Below are 22,086 nucleotides of genomic sequence, written 5' to 3'. Positions count from 1 at the left end.
TCTGCCTTCTCAGTCTTAGTTCTACCTCGGCGCTTAGTCGTCTGATCAGAAATATCTTGGAACACTAGTGCACATCTTGCTGCATATGAGTCTTCACTGTTTCCGCCTTCCGCATTGGCTGATCAAGTTGCTCACTGAATGTTCCCTACGCTGTTTCCGAAATCAACATTTCTTTTGGAGTTGCTGGCTGATTTAGAGGAGAGGGATGGCAACTGGTCTCCTCCAGGTTGCTTTCCAGAGAAGACCATACTGCGTTTTATTATCATCTGGTGTCGGTGATTGAACGCACGCTGATGGTACACGTACTTCTAGAAGGTGTTCAGTGCTTGAAAACTGCCTTCTCCTAAAGCGGCAGTGGTAATGTCGTGTGGCTGGGGAGACCCAAGTGCAGTCTCATGTTCCGTCCAACACTCTAGAACACCGACCGTGTTTGAATGGGTCATGTGGTCGTCCATTGAAAGCACTCTGGGTGCAGCTGACTTGAAATTCTAAACATGTTTTACCCATGCACAAAATGCTTCTTTGATAGTGTCGAATAATTTCTTCATACAGACAACGGATCGCGTCGGCAATCTGCCACTCTAAGCTTGTTTCCTTTAACGACAATGAAATGAACGGAGGAATGGACATGCCCGCAGCTTTCCAACAGCCCACTACAGCGACTTTGCTCCCCTTTTTTTACACATCACGCTATCCATGCCCTCTTGCCATTTAGTAGCAACGACTAGAGCAGGAGGATTGTTACTGAGAGAAAGACAAGTCTTGTCAACGCTGAATATTCTTTCGCCTTTGCCCGACAAGGTCAGGTCCAGCAGTAATGATCCCTTCAGGTCGCACAATTCAGTGACTATTGTCAGCCCATAAACTCTGGACCGTGAAATCTACCAGACTGGAAGCTAGATGTTAATGTAGGAAAACATTAATTTTTGAATTTTTTGCGTTTCCTGTTGTGTTACTATAGATTTTTCAAGTACTAGGACGTGTCTGCTTTCAATTACTGGTTAACAGCTTTCTGGAATAAACGGCAGAATGAACCTTGCGAAGTTCAAAAGTGATAAGAAACACCATTTATTGTCTGTGAGCAAATTTAGTATTAAAAAGTTCATAAGGTTAAAGCTAACGTTTGAAAAATTTTGTTTACAGTACTTCATTCCACCTCAAAAAGATTTGTTCCGTTCTAGAAAGTTTATTTTTTGTCACTGATGTATTCAAACTTTTGCATTAATCTAAAAGATATTTCATCTGAAAGGATGCGGTTTCGATGATCCTGTTTTACATCTAGCCAGATTTTCTTTTTCACTTTGCTGTACGTGAAAACTACGCGAGATTACTGACTGAAACAAAGACAAAACCTTTAATTTAATTGTATGCTAATATAAACTAATAACAATATAATAATTAGTATTAATAATGTGTACCCTGTCTCTGTTTTTAGACGGGAAAATTATGAAACAGTAAGTTCATAATTTTGAGTTTGCTGTGACCTGTGAAATTAGTTCGCGTGAAGGGAATGAAGAGGTGCGGAGGAACTGAAATACGTTAGAGGGGAACTGAGTGAATGTTAGGGAGGAAAGAAATGAGTTTAGTAACATGAGAGTTTTAACTTAAAAAATTGAATATAAAAACTGAGGAAACGAAAAAGTCAGTGTCTGGTTTGACAGGGAATTGTTTTAGAGGGACAATAAGGGGTACTGTAAAAGACAAAAGGTTGTTGTAGTTATGAGTAAGAAACATTACCCGCAGGGCCATCAGTTTCGTATCTACATTCATTGTTGAAAAGTCAACAAGAGAAACATCTAGATGCGAATAGGCGTGGGCTTATCGTTCAGATTAAACGGATGTAATATTATAGAACACGTCTTTTTCTCTCGTAACACGACTTTTTTGCATGACCACAACTTTATTCCTTATCTGTCAGTATGGTTTCCGAAAAAAGAGATCTTGTGAAACTCAGTTCGTCCTGTTCATCCATGAGATCCTGACGGGTTAAGACAGCGGAACGCAGAATGAGATTTTCACTCTGCAGCGGAGTGTGCGCTGATATAAAACTACCTGGCAGATTAAAAACGTGTTCCGCACCAAGACTTGAACTCGGGACCTTTGCAAAAAAAAATTGGTTCAAATGGCTCTGAGCACTATGGGACTTAACATCTGAGGTCATCAGTCTCCTAGAACGTAGAACTACTTAAACCTAACTAACCTAAGGACATCACACACATCCATGTGCGAGGCAGGATTCGAATCTGCGACCGTAGCAGTCGCACGGTTCCGGAATGAAGCGCCTAGAACCACTCGGATACCACGGCCGGCTGGTACCTTTGCCTTTCGTGGGCAAGTGGTCTACCACACTCAGCTGCAGAGTGAAAATCTCATTCTGGAAACATCCCTCAGGCTGCGGCAAAGCCATGTCTCCGGAATATTCTTTCTTCCAGGAGTGCTAGTTCTGCAAGGTTCGCAGAAGAGCTTCTGTGAAGTTTGGAAGGTAGGAGACGAGGTACTGGCGGAGTTAAAGCTGTGAGGACGGGGCGTGAGTCGGGCTTGGGTTGTTCAGATGGTAGAGCACTTGCCCGCGAAAGGCAAAGGTCCCGATTTGGAGTGTCGGTCGGACACACAGTTTTAATCTGCGAGGGAGTTTCATTGTGGAACCCAGTTTGATACCGTATTCCTTGTTTTTGGAAGGCATTCGATACAGTAGCACATTGTGGCCTAAAAAGGTAAGCTGTCATCGATCCTAAGTTTGGTTTGAAGGCCACAGCGCGTGAGTGGGCATGATCGTGTGCTGCTGCCTTCCTCAGACCTTTCACCCGGAGAGCCACCTGCTTGCCGTGGGTCCTGTACTGTCTTCCAGGAAGAAGCAGAGCTTTTAGAACGTAGCTGGCTACACGCTGGGGACACTGCCCCGCCGCCACTGCCGTCTGTCAACCTCCAATTATGTATTCGATCTTTAGAGCTGTTATGGAGGCTTAGCACCTCTCGTCCCTCCCACACAAGTAGCGAACGGAACAAAAAGTGGGCGAAGTAGCAATGACACACGAAGTTGTCGCTGTCACACACAGTAAGGTGATTTGTCAAGTATTGGTGTAGAAGAATCTTCGATCGACTAACACCTGAATATCGATAACAGATAGCACTGATAGAGGAAGTAGGAAGAGCAGCGCGTTTCGTCGAAGTTTCACATAGTAAGCAGTAATGCGTCGCTGATATGCTCTCCAACAGCAGTGGCAGATTCTACAAAAGATTTGTGGTTTAGTGTTAAAGTTCAGAGAACATCCCTTTCTAAAATTCTCAACCAAAACACTACTTTCTCGTACGAATATCTCGAGACTGTCAAGGTAAAATTATGGAGACTGGAGCTCACAATCGTTTGTGGGCGGACCAGCAACGGGAAAGGGCGAAGGCGACACGCACAGTGCTTTTGTCCGCGCATCGGGTGGATCGAACAGTCGGTATAGATGTAGCTGCAGGTCTAGAATGCAGGACATTATCCGAAACGGTAGTTTGTCTGGCTTTCTAAGAAAGAGAGGGTCCAGATGTGTACAATACCAGGTGAACGTGTGACTCAGATGTTACTGAATGTTTTACGTGCTCGTTGCGAGTGTCAGCTTAGACAGTGTGGCACATGGTGAATCCGTCTGGAGGGTGCAAGTGCAAGCTTCTTACTGTGGGCGAGGCTTACCCTCTCCCAGTGTTGTGTGTTGTGTGTTACCTGTGTCTAAGCAGCCGGCGCGTGTTGTTGCAGCCGAGTCTGATGGCCGCGGCCGGGCGCAGCAGGCAGCGGCAGCTGGCCGCCTCGGCAGACATCCGGCTCCCCCTCTGAGAGACATGCACGCCACCGACAATGGCACAGGTAAGTCCCGTCAGCGTCCGCGTCTGCACTGCTGTACACACCTGCAATAATTTGAGGTTGAAATATAAATAAAATTTTTTTTGTTTTTAAGAAGAATATAAAAAGATAGGATAGGTGAGAGATATGTTAGTACCATCACCGTGTGTGATTGACGGTGAATACCTCGGAATGGTTTCATCGAGCCGTTGACCGCCAGTCACACACACACACAAATGGTTATTAGTAGAGAAATAATGTTTCTTATCCTATTTGTTACTAATCCTATGTATTAACTACATTAGGTGCGCATCCTTGTACAGCATTTGGTGTTTTCTTGGCTAGATTGCCAGCAATTTGCTTATTTACTGTCACATCTCAGCTTCCTCCTCCTGTTCCTCCTCATTTTCACTATTTTCGCTGTCACTGTGGGTATCGCTGTCCATCCTCTGGAGATTTCTGTTACGCTGCACATAGGCATGTCTGTGATGTCGTGTCCGCATATATTCTTCATGTGTTGTTTTTGAAATACTGTTTGTCAGTGCGTTTAATTGTGCCCATTGTTCTTCGTCTCTTATTGATGTGTATATATCTATGTCTGTATCTGTGTAATCTAAGTGTAGTGTATGTCTATTGTTCGTGTATTGCCCGCAGAAAAAGACAGTGTGTTCTGGGGAACCTTCTTCCCCGCATGTGCATGTAGGTGTCTGCCTCAGACTCACGCGGTTTAAGTGCGTGGGATAAGGTCCGTGCCCGGTTAAGAAATGTACCATACCGCGGCTGGGATCGATATGTCTCATTCTCAACCGCTCCCTTATGTCAGGGAGGAAGTCGTGCAGTCTACGTCCCTTATCACTTACATCCCACTCACCTTGCCATGTATCCAAACGCCAACTTTTACGGTGACGTATCGTCTCTAACGTCACACCGGTTATTGTGTGTACCTTGTCTAGTCTCCCCACCTTTAACCAGTACCTTGCAGCTCTGTATTTGATCGTGACATCTATGGGGCATATTCCGAGCACCACACACAGTGCATCCGCTGAGGTGGTACCGAAGGCTCCAGATAGCCTAAGTAGGACACTTCTCTGCCCTCGTCTGACGGATGCTTTGTTGGTGACCACGTTCAGTCTATGTGCACACGTGCTAGCTGCAAAGCTGAGTACTGATTCGAAGAGCGCACAGTGGTATGTACGTATGACTGGTAGAGGTAGTCTGTACTGTTTTGAATTTAGCCTCACCAGCTTGTGGAGTATTTTTTCTGCTTTGTCTGTTGTCAGCCTTATGTGTTCGTGGAAATTCAATTTTTCATCTATGTGTACCCCAAGATAGCGCGTAATGCGTGCTCGTTTGATGTTTGTGTCCCCAATTTTAACCGAAGGATTCCTTTGGAGTGATCCTTTCAGTAAAGTGTATGTTGTTTCGTTTTCGGCTATCCTGAGTTTGTTGTTGTGACACCACTGAGTAATTCTTTGTAGTAATCCACTGGCTTTCTCTTCTAACTGGGCTCTGTTGTTTGCAGTGACTACAACTAATAGGTCATCTGCGTAGGCGACAATTCCGTCTGACCTGTCATCCCCATCCAGAAGTTGTAGGAGGGGTTCGATTGTTATGTCCCAGAAGATGGGGCCGCAGATCGACCCTTGATGACAGCCTTTGGTAATTCTTTTAATTACTTTCCGGCTGTCCATCTGCCATTCGACTACTCGGTCTTTACAGCAGTCCAGAAAACTGTTGTACAGTGATTGCGGTACCTCCAGATGTCTTAGGCTCTGAAACAGTGCTGGCCACCAAAGATTATCAAATGCTCCGGCAATGTCAATCATTATTGCCATGGCGTATTTCTGTTTTGTTGTGTTAACTATGTGCAGGGCCTGGTTGATGGCATCATCTATTGATCTGCCAGATCTGAAACCGAACTGGTGTTGGCTCGTACCCCTGAGAGCTCTGTGTGTTTGCAGGCGCTTACACAGTAGCTTCTCCTGAATCTTTGCTAGGGTGTTTATTAGGCATATTGGCCTGTACGTCTTTGGATCTGAAGGATCCCTGTCCGCTGATTTCTTAATAATTACTGCTTTGGAGGTTTTCCATACTGTAGGTACCCTGCCCAGCCGTAAGGCATCGTTCAGTAAAGTTGTTAGGAACGGGGTGATCTGCGGTGCTAGTTTTTTCAGTGTTTCCGAGTGGATACCATCTGGTCCAGGTGCTTTTTTGTTTTTGAGCTCTGAAATTGCTAGCGCAACCTCTTCTTGCGCAAAAGGACAGGTGACAGTTGCAGTGTTGTATGGTGTGTGTAGGTTTTCTCTTAGTGTTGCATGATATTGTGTGTCTGTATCGATAACGTCGTCAGGGAGCAGTTTATACAGCAGAAACTCCGCTGTATTCCTCCATCCCCTCGTCATCGTGGCGTCATCCTGCCTTAGCTTTCCCAGAACTAGTGGGGTTTTCATCTTCTCTGTCAGTATTTTGTATGGTTCCCCCCATATATTTTGCTCTGTTTGTGTTGTTACAAATAGCTCCCATTGTTGTCTACGCGTGTTGTATCGGGTCTGTCTGTATAAGTCTTGTGCATGCCTATATGCTTCAAGTCATATTCGTCGGTCCCTATCAGCTATCGCCCTTTGATATAATTTTCGTTTGCGTCTTGCGTCTTGTTTGAGTCTCGTAAGTTCGTTGGTCCATGGTACTGGTGAGCAATTTGTGTTCTTTGCTCTCGGTATTGATGTGTTTTGTGCATGTTGTATCACCTGTGTTAACTTGTGTGCTCTATAATCGATACTTCCATTGATGTTTTGTAGATCGTGTCGTTGGATAATTTCCGTTAATTTGTTCCAGTCTGCTTTGTGCAACAGCAAGTGTCTGGTGTGTGATTTGGTCATTGTGTTCTTAGTGTGAGTTAGTGTGTATGTTATGACATTATGATCACTACTGGTTATGTTGTCGTGTACAGTCCAGTTTGTTACGTATGCCATTGCTGCATTATTTGCTAGCGTGAAGTCGATATTACTGCGCGTACCATCGAACCCTGCATATGTTGGTATAGGTCCTTCCGTATTCATTACATGTAATTGTGTTTCTTGTATTAGATCGGTGATTATGCGTCCTCTGTCATCTGTTCTGAGTTCCAGAGGGTCGATCTGGAATTAATGTCAGCACTTATCACTAATTTTTTGCCTCTGGCATACATTACTAGGTCTCTGATGTAATCTGCATATGGCTGTATTTGATGGCTGTATTGGGCGTACATGGATGCAATAACCCATGTGACGTTCCCGTTAGTTATCTCTATGGTAACCAAGTGTTGATTGCATAACTGTGTTACCTTAACTATGTTATAAGTTCTATTTAGAATTACTATTGCAGCCTTACAGTCATTGCTGCCCGTTATTGTGGTTGCATGTTTTGGTAGACATATCAGTTGCCCGTTTCTGTTATAGGGTTCTTGTAAGCACATGATGTCTGCCTGCAGGTCTTGTGCTATTTTAGGGATTTCCGCGCTGACTGTCGTACTGTTTTTTGTATTATGTTGTAAAATATTCATTTTTTGTCTGTGTGTTCTGGGTGTTTTACGTGTACAAAACATTTACTGCCAGTCTGTGAGTAATCAAAATATGTTCGTCCGTGTGCTCTTACGTGATATATATATATTTTGTCCAAGTCGAAAGATTCTGACCTGCGCAGGCAGACCTGGAGCATGAGGTCGAGCAGCGGCTCTGCTGGTGTAGGAATATTTTCTGTCTTTAGGATGATTCTGTCTGTTTGCTCAGTTACTGGAAAACAGAGAGAATCTCCCTTTGGATGGCACAATCTAAGTAGCATCCGCTGCGCTGTCTGCAGTATCTCTTTTTTCTCTAGCCTACTTAAAAGTGAGTTAAGTTCTAAATTATCATAATTAGGTGCAGCTGGCTTGCTGTTGGTGCTGGTTTCTGTTGCGGTCTCTGAGGTGGTACTGGACGGATTGTGGCTTGGTGTTGGCCGCTGACTGGGGAACATTTTAAGGCCTCTTTGGGATGTCACACGGTTACTTTTCGTTTTGTCACACGCCTCTTCAATGCTGTTTGCCATCATACGTTTTTCACTGATGTTGGTGGTGCTTGCTGGCGTGGTGTCGGCGATGGTGGTGATTTGTATGGGACTGACTGTATGTGTTATGTTGTCTTTGTTTGTGTTTGGAGTGGAGGTTGTTGCTAGACGCACGTTGACATCGTTGCAAATGTCACATGTCTCTCCCTCAGATTTGTCCTCATCTAATTGGTCTACTTTTATAAGTCTGGGTCCAGTAGTTTTGAGTTTTGTATTGGTCTGTAGCCTGAGTGTTTCGATGTGTTTTGATTGAGGGACTGCATGCATGTCTGTTCTTGTTCCTTTTTCCCGGGGTGAAGAATGCCTCCCGAGACAAATTTGACTGGTTTGATGTACTGTTCACATTAACGTGTGTCGTAGGGTTTTCCATGTGATGATGGTTCTGGTTTGTGTTCATCCTGTGTATGTGTGGTGTGATGTACTTCGGCTGTGAGAAATTGTGAGGGAGTATGTCGGTTTTGTTTGTACATTTTCTTGTGCACAATATATGTAAGCTCATCTTCCAACTCATCTATTCTCTGCATTAATGTTATTTGGAAGTTTATCCAGTGGTGTAACTGTCTTTTAATTTGCTTTGCCACCTAGTAGTGGATGGAACCACAGATTGTCATGTCATCTATATATTCTATCGTATTAATGCAGCTATCCTGTAACGTCGTTGAGTGTGTTAGGGGCGGGATGGGTTCATTATCGACGTAATTCTCCGGCAGAAGATTCATTTGTCTTCTCCAGGAAATTGCTCTTTGGTAGCTTCTCTGTAATGTTGACGGTGATTTGTATTTATGTGTTTTGGGTGATTGGCTTTGGGCGTTCGTGTTTCTTGCGTTTGTGCTGATTTTAGCTGTCCAGGAGCCGGTCATGCAGCTGTTTATAGGTCTGACAATCACCTCCTTTTGTTTTATTGCAGACGTGGCCTCTGTATTTGCAGGGGATACAGACGCAAACCGCGGACCTGCACTCACTGCGCTTGTGTCCTTGGTTGCCGCACTTGGCACACGTGACGTCGGTTTTTCTGCAGGTTTTAGTCGTATGTCCTAGGTCGCAACACTTAAAACACTTGTTTACTACTGTATAGTCTTTCACAGAAAGTGATTCGAAGTCTATGTAGACTCTCTGTCTTCTTGTAAGGACTCTGTACAGGTGTGGGCTGACCTCCAGTATCTGGTGACTGAAACCCCTTCCTCTAGGCCCTGTTTTGAATCTTATTTTGACCTCTCTGTCGAAGTCTTCTTTCGCGGTGTCACCGCTTAGATTCTGCTCGTAAAGGCTTTCTAGAAACTCTCCGACGGTAAGTGTATCTGGCACGTGATATACTGCCACGAGTGGCTTGCGTTTTCGCGGTCCTTCACAGACAATGGTGTGCAGGTCTTTAGTCTTTTCTATTATTTTTCGACAGTCCTCCTGTGTTTCCGTTTCTACTATAACTGCAGTCTGTGTGGTTCTGATTGATTTTATATGTATATTCTCTTTCTTGGGATTTATATTCTTGGTGATGGTCTGTCGGACAGCTTTGGCGTCTTGATTTTCTGTCGATTTGATATAGAGGGTTGTGGCCTGTTTTGTTTTAGCCTGTTCTATTTTTCGAGCCTCTTTGGTTTTGGGCTCTATAGTTAAGGCGGCAGCATATGTCAGTGTCTGTGCTTGTGTCTGTGCTTGTTGTGTGACTTTATTAGTTAGTTCTCTTATTTGTTGCTGCAAGTCTTGGTTCGCTACACTCAATTCCCTATTTTCGTTCTCTAATTTCTCAGCCTTCTCTTGCAAAGTTTGTATTTGTAAGTCTTTGACTGGATTCGAGGCTCTCTGTAGTTCTAGTCTTAGTCGCCTATTTTCATCGTTTCGGCAGGACAGTTTAGCTTCGAAGCTAGTTATTTCGAAAGCCAAGGGAAACACTTTGTCTCTAATGACGGTTAACAGGGCAGATGAAACATGCTTAGCTTTTAACTCTGCTCCTATTTCACTCAATATTTTGTCTATGGCTGCTATCTTTTGACTTGGGGACATGGGCACAAGTTCTTCCTCCGTGTGTTCCATACCTGGAGTGACGTTGATGGCTCTAACTAGCGTCTTACCCCATGCTTTCCTTCCTCTTCCGTCGGCCTCTGGTGTGGTGGTGTCGCTGCTTCGTCGGCTGGAATCCAGGGCCGAAGGTAGGCAGGCGGTTGTTTACCAACAGCAGGGAGCACAGCTGGTGGCCGCTACTGCTGACGTCGACGGCGGGGCGCGGGGCAGCCGGTGGCCGCTGCCGACGCGTCGGATTCCGCTGCGGCTGGCGAGGTGAGGTGTCGCAGCGCGCGGCGCGGAGTGCTGACACGCGAGAACGGACGCGGCTGACTGGCGAAACCGACACGCGCTCGGCCAGCGGGAGGGCGACGGCCTCTCCGTTGACGCGTTGCACACGACGAACGCACTAGCAGCACTTTAATCACTCTCTCTGTTTTATTTACAGCATTTAAAGAGTAAACGAGTACGGACTGTGTAAGATAACACTCCCGGTACACGATAATTAAAAATCAGTGTCCACAATCAAATTTTTACCGAGAAAATCTGCATCTGAATGCGGAGCCACATCACACTGCAACCTACTCGGCCGCCATCATATTTCAACCTCAAATTATTGTTATTTTGAATCATTCTTTGTAAATGTCGTAGATAAAACAAAAGGAAAGAAAACTGTAAAAAGATGAAAAACGAAAATTGTAAGATGTACGACCTGTTTTAAACATCAGGTAACAGGTCTATAATTTGGCAATAAATAAATAAATGTACACACCTGCACACCTCTCTCTCCTCCAAGACACATGCACACCATCCACTTGGTACGGGTAAGCCTAATCTACACGTAGTGCGTCCCGGAAGAGCTCACATCTCATCTCTGAAAGAAGTGCAAGCCACTGACAGTGGCTCATCTGCATCTGAATCTACATCTACAGGTACATTTATTGCTGTACACCTCGACAGACCTCCTGCACCCCTTCTAGGAGACGTGAACGGCAGCGGCTTTACAGAGGTGACCCAACCTGCACGTGCATCTCCATTTACATCTGCTGCTGTACACTTCAGAAAAGTTTCCAGTCCTCTTCCGAGAGACATGCAAGCCACCGTGCCTATATCTGCATCTTAATCTACATCTAGTGCCGTATGGTTCGGCAGCCCGCCGGGTTGGTCGTGCGATGTAATGCACGGCTTTCCGGGCGGGAAGGAGCGCCTGGTCCCCGGCACGAATCCGCCCTGCGGATATGTGTCGAGGTCCGGTGAGCCGGCCAGTCTGTGGATGGTTTTTAGGCGGTTTTCCATCTGCCTCGGCGAATGCGGGCTGGTGTCCCTTATTCCGCCTCAGTTACACTACGTCGGCGATTGCTGCGCAAACAAGTTCTCCACGTACGCGTACACCACCATTACTCTACCACGCAAACATAGGGGTTACACTCGTCTGGTGTGAGACGTTCCCTGGGGGTCCACCGGGGGCCGAACCGCACAATAGCCCTAGGTTCGGTGTGGGGCGGCGGAGGGGTGAAGTGGACTGCGTTAGTCGTCGTGGGGTTGCGGACCACTGCGGCTGCGGCGGGGACGGAGCCTCACCGTCGTTTCTAGGTCCCCGGTTAACATACAATACAATAAAATACATACAATGCTTCGGCAGACGTCCCACATACCCTCTGAGAAAAGCAAAACAGCGCTTACTGCATAGGTATGGCTCATTTGCATCCACATCTATATCCACATTCAGATCTATCACAGAGTGTCTTCACAGACCGCTCACATCCCTCTCAGAGAAATGCATGCCACTGACAAAGGCAGAGACAAGGCTCGTCAACATACACATACACCTGTACTTCGCCGCTATCTCTACTTCTGCTTTCATTTCTACCCATACACCTGGTGCTGTACACCTGCGCAGACCTCGCACTCCGCCTCAGACAGACGTCCTCCACGTCCTGCGCGGTGCCGCTGCTGCTCATCTTGACGCCTGCTCTGTATTCCCAGCTGTGCTGTCTCCGTCTGTGGAAAATATCACGGCTGGCTGCAGACACTCTCCCATCGGCCAAACGCATACAGTGCATTTAAGACATTATTTAGCAACTTAGAGGGACTGCAGTATTTGACGTCATGGAATCTAAGGATGTAAGTGCACGAGAAACGTGTGTTTCCCAGGCCAAAGAAGACATGAATCAGGAGCTATCTACTGGCATATTTATTGCCTTGTTGTAGGTACAGTTCACCTGTGGGAAGATAAAAGGTACTTCATCAGGTTCCTGCATTGTTCACCAGCAAGCCCAGTTAGGAACAGCATACTATGTCAATACTGATCACATGAGAACTCCTCTACCCCCACCAGATGAATTCCCGTTAGCAACTGGAATGTGTGATCCCTTATTGCCTCAGTGGTTAGCACACTGGACTCGCATTCGGTAGGACGACGGTTCAGTCCCGTCTCCGGCCATCTTGATTTAGGTTTTCCGTTATTTCCCTAAATCGCTTCAGGCAAATACCGGGATGGTTCCTTTGAAAGGGCACGGCCGATTTCCTTCTCCATCCTTCCCTCACCCGAGCTTGCGCTCCGTTTCTAATGACCTCGTTGTCGACGGGACGTTAAACACTAATCTCCTCCTCCTCCGTATTGCTTTCAAAAATGTTCAAATGTGTGTGAAATCCTATGGGGCACAACTGCTAAGGTCATCAGTCCCTAAGCTTACACACTACTTAACCTAAATTAACCTAATAACACACACACACGCCCATGCCCGAGGGAGGACTCGAACCTTCGCCGGGACCAGCCGCACAGTCCATGATTGCAGCGCCTCAGACCACTCGGCTAGTCCCGCGCGTCCGGTATTGCTTTCATCGTGTCCGTACCCAGTCATCGCCTTGTATCTGTGTGTACTGGAACTCGGAACGCCAGGTGATGCTTTACCATGTTCTGAGCGTCCTGTGATGGTCTTCCTGCATCGTCTTAATCCCTCTGCTGTCAGATGCCTATTGAGCGAAGGCACACCCCATATAGTAAGCAAACTGTTTTTCTGGATAGTATGGCTGTCCACCACTTGTCATCCAGAAGTGTATTGGTAAATTATTTGCAGCACTCTGACCGTCCACTAACGGTTGCAATGCTAAACAGCCGGCGGCAACCGCTGTCATTTATACGTTGTCGCCCAGACCAGGTGACTATGGAGGCGGATTTCTTCCAGAACTGACGTACTCCGGGTACACGCCTAACATTTGCGAAAGCCTCGGTACTTGAATGGCCAAGAACTGTGTGTCCCGTTCCTTCTATACACGCAAAATTGCCGTGAGGAAGTGCTGAGGCGTGGCAGTCCTCGCCACCTCGCACTCAGCTGTTACAAGGAATGTACGACTTGCCGAATCATACTATTCGACATGTCGATATGAATACTGTTGTGGACTGGCAAGACAGCCAATCCACTATGACAGGAAACCGAAAGGCACGGGTTTAAGCTCACGCAGGCTGGCGTGAGGTCTGGAACAGGTCAGGGATATGAGACTAGCAAAAATAGTACGTATCTGTTGGAATACTTAACTTTAATCCATAATTGGTGAACATCGCTCTTGACGGTACATGTTTTACCGCATCAATAGTAACTGGTAATGGCGCCTTGCTAGGTCGTAGCAAATGACGTAGCTGAAGGCTATGCTAACTATCGTCTCCGCAAATGAGAGCGTAATTTGTCAGTGAACCATCGCTAGCAAAGTCGGCTGTACAACTGGGGCGAGTGCTAGGAAGTCTCTCTAGACCTGCCGTGTGGCGGCGCTCGGTCTGCAATCACTGATAGTGGCGACACGCGGGTCCGACGTATACTAACGGACCGCGGCCGATTTAGGTTTATTGCACCTAGCAAGTGTGGTGTCTGGCGGTGACACCACAAATACAACATCTCCACAATAGTACATGGCCACCATACATTGAATAAAATAACTTGGTGATTGACGGCGGTGTTGCTGGATACTACACAGCATGGCAATTTCTCATGTGACCGACAGGAATGCCTCCAAAATCGGTTCTACATCCTCCACCGCATGTAGCCTCCCTCGCCTAGTATGCCTCTGCACGAACCTGGAAAACTGGCAAAACAGCGAGCGTGTGGACCTATAGAGAGGCTCCCACCTCTCTGGTCGCCGAAACGCCAGTCACCAAGTAATCAGTATGCACCCAGCTGACAACTGGCTGTGGGCGGGAATCAATACGTTGGCCACGGTTACGTGTTTTGACAGAAAGCAGCAACCCGCCGGCAGGTGCTTCGAGCGTGTGCAGAACGCGTGCAATAAACCTAAACCTACCTGGCAGGTCGCCTATACAAGCTGCGCCTGCCCACGAGCTATTTGAAGGGTGCTGCCCGATGCTCGAGAAAAGAGTAACTCTGCGATCGTTTCTCCACCCACCACCCTATCTAAGTTGCCCCGCCTGGCAAATGGTGCACAGTCTAGAGCAGTGGTTCCCAACAGGTGGTCCGCCGACCCCCAAGGGTCCGCGAGCTATGCCAGAGGGGTCCGCAAGATGCTATTACAATAAAAAGTGTATTAAATATATTTCGTATGATAATAAATTTTTTGTTTTGGCCGCTTCCTGCATGAACAGAGCTTTAGTGAACGCTAACTTCTGCATCTAGCGTCTTCCTAGAGCCAACTGACACTAGCACACCCTAGCGCAAAACTAGAATTAGATAGATGGGGAAGCTACAGTTCGCGTAGTTAAAAATGGACCTTTGGTTAAAAATTGGTTCGTTAAAACGAGAAAGGCCTACAGATGAAGAGGAAGATAATGAAGTTGTTATACTAAACACCCAGATTTGAAGACAAACATTTTGATCAATAATCTAAAATTTAACAGTAACAATGATGGCTAAATTGAAAATGTTTTAAGCTCAATATTTTTTTCAATAATGAATATGTCAATGTTTTTTCTAAGTACCAAAAATAGAAAACGTATAAAAGACTCTTAATTTGGCTTGTTTAGGTACTTGATACTGTGATATGACAAGGTACCAAGCATGCTTGATGAGGGAGTCCTCGAGAAAATTTTGTTGGGAGCCCCCTGGTCTAGAGGATGACACAAATGTGGACTTTTTAAGCTCGCTAGATTGGCAGCTGTCATTGTGACTCGTATACAAACCGATTGTCATCGTTTATAGGCAATATTTTTGATCAATATGGGAGGTACGGCGTATGGGGGTCCACAGGACAAGCGCAGGTGCATAATGGGAAGACACTGGAAGCACAGTAGTGAGGTTTGGGGTGCAGATATCCGTCTGGACATCAAAGTTAATGTTTTCCATGATTTACCTAATTCAAATGGTTCAAACGGCTCTGAGCACTATGGGACTTAACATCTGTGGTCATCAGTCCCCTAGAACTCAGAACTACTTAAACCTAACTAACCTAAGGACATCACACACATCCATGCCCGAGGCAGGATTCGAACCTGCGACCGTAGCAGTCGCGCGGTTCCGGACTGAGCGCCTAGAACCGCTAGACCACCGCGGCCGGCGATTTACCTAATTGGTACAAGGTTAAGTGCCTCTGAAAGGGCCCGGTTGATTCGTTTCCCGTTCCTGAAACATTCGGCCTCGATGTCGACGGGACGTTAAACCCTAACCTTCTTCCCTTCCTTCACATCCTACCAATCGTGTACCCTCCAGGATTACAACCATCCATCGGTTAATTGGTTGTAACGTGACGCTGACAGTGCAAATGTTTATTTCTTGAAACTCAAATCCAAAAAAATGGTCATTTCCTTATATTAAAGAAAGTTGAAATACCGTTGAATTGTACTGGTTTTAAATCTGTAAGTACATTCATTTGTTCCATAGCTAGTTACTATGCTTCATGATTTATCCATGTTTTCTTTTTTGCATTATAATGATGATTAAAGCATATCTCCAAGTAAGCAGTGGACTTTCTTGAACAGAGATGTTTTTCCTCCAGTGCATATCCTCTATTGTAATAACGGGACAAAAATATAGCTCCACCGACAATATATTTGACATCATATAAATCCCTTTGAACTGTACTTCGTCTTTTTCAATTCGTCACGGCAACAGGAAAGCTGAAAATGTCTAAATGTCGCGAATGGGGAACGGTTAATTCATAATTTGCACTTCGTGTGAAGCTTCGTGTAGTACCAACACACAATGGGAGCCTTACCAATTTTGTGGCTTTCCATTGTGGAGCAGACAAACCGGCACGTTTTTAGTTGATAACCAGTCACAAAAGTGTTTAATGAGTGGACAAAGAACGTCCAACGAGACTGTGATCAAATTGTAGCGGAAAGCTTGCGTTGCAGTGGCGAGTGGCGTTGCCCCAGTGGACGAACAGCCTTAGTTTATTGTATTAGTATTTGGTGGCCAGTAAATATTGTAACTGTTGGAGAGTTTCCCCGCAGGTCACAGCTCCGCGTTGCTGCTTTACTCTTTGGCCTGGTATCAGTTGCTGCAAAGCGTCTTCTATCACATCTAGCCGTTAAAACTTTCGAACACGAAATACTAAAAATCAATTTTTTTTAATTTTTTGTTTTTATTACAGTATGAAACATACATTGAGACAGAACAATGTGAAAAACAAGTGTTACACACGATAATTAAACAAATACAGGGTATTTTCAAATAGTTTCACTGTAAAAAAAAAACACCTTATTTTTGGTCATAAGTTAAAAAGCATTTCCTTTCCGCATTTAGGCATAGGGCAGTTGACAGATTTCTATCTGCTTCTGTGATGTTCCTTCTTGGTTCATACTTTGCTTCTGTTGCGTGTTTTTCAACTGGAATAACAGTTTTACTTTTCTTTTTTCTCACTATGATAATGCAAGATATTAATGATTTTTTTTTTCGTTCGAAAATCGAGGTCATTGTCTTCATCAAACACACAAAGTCCATTCCAAAAAGCACGCCAGAATTTCGTCTTCCTTTATTCTGCGACAGTACATCGTCTGAAACTGAAAGTACAACAATGTGTCACAGCTACTCATGTTTCCCTTAGAGCTGCAGTTGTTTCAAAAGGAACCACCACAATAACTATTAAAATGAATACATAAATTTAAGTACACCCATCAAAAAATTTTTTGCGTCACCCCAGTTCCAAGAACTCCTGAAGATAGACGTTAACTGTAAATATTGTATCACAGACACAGTCACTTTGACGTTTCAGAGATGTCACTAAACCCGCCCAAAGATATGACTCACGCATGAGCAGCGCCTATTAGACGGAGGGGGTCCGACAGCCGATCAGTTCCCGTCATTCAACCAGGAAGGAGGTACACGGCTCGTGTTGTCCGTAGACGGTCAATACCGCGGTGCGATCGCGTCCGCATTTTTACTTTGTGCCAGGAAGGGCTCTCAACAAGGGAAATGTCCAATCATCTCGGAGTGAACCAAAGCGATGTTGTTCTGACTTGGAGGAGATACAGAGAGAGAGGAATTGTCGATGACATGCCTCGCTCAGGGCGCCTAAGGGTTACTACTGCAGTGGATGACCGATACCTACTGATTATTGCTCGGAGGAACCCTGACAGCAACGCCACCGTGTTGAATAATTCTGTTTGTGTAGCCACAGGACGGCGGGCTACGACTCAAACTGTGCGCAACTTCACTTCCGACGTCCATGGCGAAATCCATCTTGTCAACCACGACACCATGCAGCGCGGTACAGATGTTCCCAACAACATGCCTAATGGTCCGCTCAGGATTGGCATCACGTTTTCTTCACTCATGCGTGTCGCATATTTCTTCAACTAATCGTCGGAGACATGTTTGGGAGCAACCCGGTCAGGCTGAACGCCTTAGACACACTGTTCAGCGAGTGCAGCATGGCGGAGGTTCCCTGCTGTTTTGAGGCGGAATAATGCGAGGCCGACGTACGCCACAGGTTGTCGTGGAAGGCGCCGTAACGGCTGTACGATACATGAACGCCATCCTCCGACCGACCATATCGGCAGCATATTGGTGAGGCATTCGTCTTTGTGAACGATAATTCGCGCCCCTGTCGTGCATATCTTCTGAATGACTTCCTTCAGTATCACGAAATGGCTCGACTAGAGTGGCCAGCATGTTCTCCAGACATGAACCCTATCGAACATGCCTGGGATAGATTGAAAAGGGCTGTTTATGGACGACGTAACCTACCAACCACTCTGAGGGATATACGCCGAATCGATGTTGAGGAGTGGGAAAACCTGGACCAACAGTGCCTTGATGAACATGTGTATAGTATTCCCCACGAATACAAGCATGCATCAATGCAAAGAGGACGTGCTACTGGGTGTAGAAGTGCCGGTGCGTACAGCAGTCTGGACCACCACCTCTGAAGGTCTCGCTGTATTGTGGTTCAACATGCAATGTGTGGTTTTTACGAGCAGTAAAAGGGCGGATATTATGTTTGTGTTGACCTCTATTCCAGTTTTCTATACAGGTACCGGAACTCTCGGAACCGAGGTGATGCGAAACTTTTTTTGATGTGTGTACTATCGGAATACAAAGAGTATAAATCTGAACAGAAAAAATTTCTGTACCTAATCCATGCGCAAAACATTCCGTATAAAGATAAACTGAATCATAATTTGAAACCAAACAGAGCTGTGTCTGCACACAAAAACGGCTCCTACGTTTGCTCATCTACCTCCGAAACGTGAAGTTGTTGAAGCTGTGACGGCTACAGGGCAGCATATACTGGAGACGTGAAAGATGACCGCAGATATAGATACTGTGCCTATGCCACGAAATGAGAAAATCTTACGCGGCTTCGAACAGAACCACATCGTCTGAAACGGTTAACGCAGGACTAATCCTGCCATCTTAATACACTCACTGTGTCCTCCTTTGCTAGTTGCCACGTAACGTTCTGTATTGAATCCAGTTCATGTTCAAAGAATCTAGATTTTTTTGCGAAGTTTTTGTCCCGCTGTCGCCTATTACGATGCGTTCTTGTGACGTCGAAGTCTCTCCATGTTCACATTCTAACCTATCTCTTCCTATTAGCACTGTGCGGAAAAATTCCACTTATGATAGTGGTTAGCAAAACTGACAAGTTACCAGAGTGATGTGTATTGCGTAATTTTTGCTCCTTTCCATGAGAATTTAATGTAAGAGAGAGAATCATTAATTTTTAAAGTTAATGTTAGAAGAAATTGTTTTTCTTTTCTTATCTTCTGTTCGATGTCCATTTATTATTCTATTTCGCCGTTTTAGACACAGAACGTACTGTTTGTGAAACACATTTTTGTGGTTCCACTTTTGTTTATATATACATATTTCCTTGTGTTTTCACTTTTTATTATAATTTTCGCTGATAATCACAAAGAGTACAGCACATTATGCTCCTCAGACAACTACTTACCAAACTTGTCGCTCTGTAACTAACTTCTTCCGCCAAGGAGCTGAAAACATCAAAAAATATTAATTGCATGTCTTAAGTATCCACAATATTGTAAACAAAACAAACTCATACGTACTTCGCTTGTAACTTAGTTCAAACAGTGGAAAATCCAGGATGGAATGTAACAAGATTATGCGAATGAAGTTGCTACTCACCATATAGCGGAGATGCTGAGTCGCAGATAGGCACAACAAAAAGAATTTCACAATTAAAGCTTTCTAGTAATGGACTTCAACGATATACACACATACGCACAGACACACACACACACACACACACACACACACACACACACACACGCAAACGCAACTCACACATACGACTACAGTCTCCGTGTGGTTTCAGTTGCCTGAGACTGCTGTCGTGTGTGAGAGTTGCGTTTGAATTAGTGTGCCTGTGCGTATGTGTGTCTATTGTTGACGAAGTCCATTTCCAGAAAACTTTAATTGTGATAGTCTTTTTGTTGTGCCTATCTGTGACTCAGCATCTTCGCTATATGGTGAGTGAAACGCCCGCTAAACCCGCTGAGCGGAACAGGTAGTAGGATTGTGGAAAGGGCCAAGGGTTGAAGTCAGTGTCTGCTTCTGATTGTCATTTATTATAATTTAGCAACTCTTTCACGGCTGGCCTCCAACAAGAAATCTTGACAAGATAAAAATCCAATTAAGATAGCAATAAAATAATCCAAAAAACAACATACGCAAAGTGTAATACGGCTGAGGGCCACAACGTATTTCCAAAATTTTAGAATATAGCACCATAGACCTTTAAAGGCAGAAGGTCAGCTTGGCTCAAAACGGTTCAAATGGCTCCGAGCACTATGGGACTTAACATCTGAGGTCATCAGTCCCCTAGAACTTAGAACTACTTAAACCTAACTAACGTAAGGATATTACACACATCCATGCTCGAGGCAGGATTCGAACCTGCGACCGTAGCAGTCGCGCGGTTCCGGACTGAAGCGCCTATAACCGCTCGGCCACCGAGACCGGCAAAGGTCAGCATGTTTAGCACAACAAGAAATCTTAGAAATTAACTAGATAAAAATCCAATTAAGATAGCAATAAAATAATTTAAAGGAACAACATATGCAAGGTGCAATACAAATGGCTGAGGGCCACAATCAGATTTCAAAATTTCAAAAAATATTATCATAATCTTTAAAGGCAGAAGGCCGCAGTGTTTAAGCTTGAAAGACAAATTTAAAAATTAAAAATTTGTGAAATTTTAAGAAACAAACAATAACCGTAAGCCTAAAATTTAAAATAGCTAACAACATATAATTAAACACCGGTGGCACTCAGAAGGCCTCCTGGGAGGTCGGTCTGCCCTCCTTCACTTAGGTGAGACAGCTGGTGAGCGCAACTATACTCGATCCGTCGGAACCCAACCAGGGGACAGCCAAACGTGATAATCCACAATGGAGTGCGTATTAGCTGTCAAAATTACACACCATGTTGGACAGCGACAACAGGTGAGGAAAGGACTCTGCCTGAAATGACGTTAGTGGCCAGGCCAGGTAACCGGAACAGTAATGGCCACTAGGCAGAAAATTCCGCTGGTACACTTTAATTCGAAACACGGTAATAGTTAACTTCGCTCGAAAGAAGACTGCCTGAATTTACGTCAGTGCCCAGGGCAGGTAACGGGAACACCAACTACACACACAACCTGACAAACACTTGCACGAAGACATGAACGACACCCAACAGTAACCAAGCACACACGAAGAGAATCGGGAGTCGACACACACACACACACACACACACACACACACACACACAACCGTCTCATGAACGATCGGCGAGCCCAAAACGCGCCGTCCGGTAGGACGACCGACCGACGATCCACCAAGACCGTGGCCCAGCTCAATGGATGCGTGGCGGCAATGGACCGGCGAGCCATGTCGACGCAGACCTCACTGCTGCTCCAAACAGACTGCACTAGTGCCGCAGGTCCGGACTGCGCTCCAGACGTGTTCCAACAGACTGGCAGACCCGAACTCGCGACCTGAACTCGCAACCCGAACTGGCTTACGACAGACAACGACCGGGAAGTAATAGCAGTCATGCAAAGGTACTACGAGAGGGGATATCTCGATACGCGCTGCTAGCGCCGCTCACTGTCAGGCAAAGCAGCAACTCAGTGACAGTAGTAATTTAAATTGACGTAGTGAGGTGGAAGTACGTTAAAAACAGGGTGTAAAATACATAATTGGCGGGAACACGAGCCACGCACGGCTCAGTGAGTACCAACTTTCCTTCTCATAATAATATTACTTTTATTTCACTATCAACACTGCTAATAATAATAATAATAATAATCAATGTTTCTTGTTAGTCGACTGCACAAAATATGTATGAAACAATTTTGAAATTATGTTATGTGAAGGAAATAGTACATACGTAAATGTTATGTTAGTAACATCCTCAAAAAAATGGATAAGAAATGTTATTGGATCGCGATATAAATGAAATCCGTGTTGTTGTTGTTGTGGTCTTCAGTCCTGAGACTGGTTTGATGCAGCTCTTTATGCTACTCTATCCTTTGCAACCTTCTTCATCTCGCAGTACCTACTGCAGCCTACATCCTTCTGAATCTGCTTAGTGTATTCATCTCTTGGTCTCACTCTACGATTTTTACCCTCCACTCTGCCCTCCAATACTAAATTGGTGATCCCTCGATGTCTCAGAACATGTCCTACCAACCGATCCCATCTTCTAGTCGTGCCACAAGCTCCTCTTCTCCACAATTCTATTCAATACCTCCTCATTAGTTACGTGATCTACCCGTCTAATCTT

The 22,086-nt window shown here is 45.2% G+C and overlaps 1 protein-coding gene across 1 annotated transcript in view; it reads right to left on the bottom strand.

Annotated features, from left to right (window-relative positions):
- The window catches only part of LOC124805041 (mucin-19-like), a 173,415-nt gene that overhangs the window by 20,591 nt on the left and 130,738 nt on the right, over positions 1–22,086 (bottom strand). Inside the window, exons 7-8 of the mRNA XM_047265462.1 lie at positions 10,074–10,313; positions 3,707–3,888 (exon numbers count right to left, since the gene is read on the bottom strand). Coding sequence (XP_047121418.1) covers positions 3,707–3,888; positions 10,074–10,313 — 422 coding nt within the window. The remainder of the gene's footprint in view (positions 1–3,706; positions 3,889–10,073; positions 10,314–22,086) is intronic.

Source organism: Schistocerca piceifrons, chromosome 7 (assembly GCF_021461385.2).
Source record: "Schistocerca piceifrons isolate TAMUIC-IGC-003096 chromosome 7, iqSchPice1.1, whole genome shotgun sequence".
In the NCBI taxonomy this organism is placed as follows: domain Eukaryota; kingdom Metazoa; phylum Arthropoda; class Insecta; order Orthoptera; family Acrididae; genus Schistocerca; species Schistocerca piceifrons.
The sequence above is the reverse complement of the archived record's forward strand: the minus strand, read 5'-3'. Positions and strand labels throughout refer to the sequence as shown.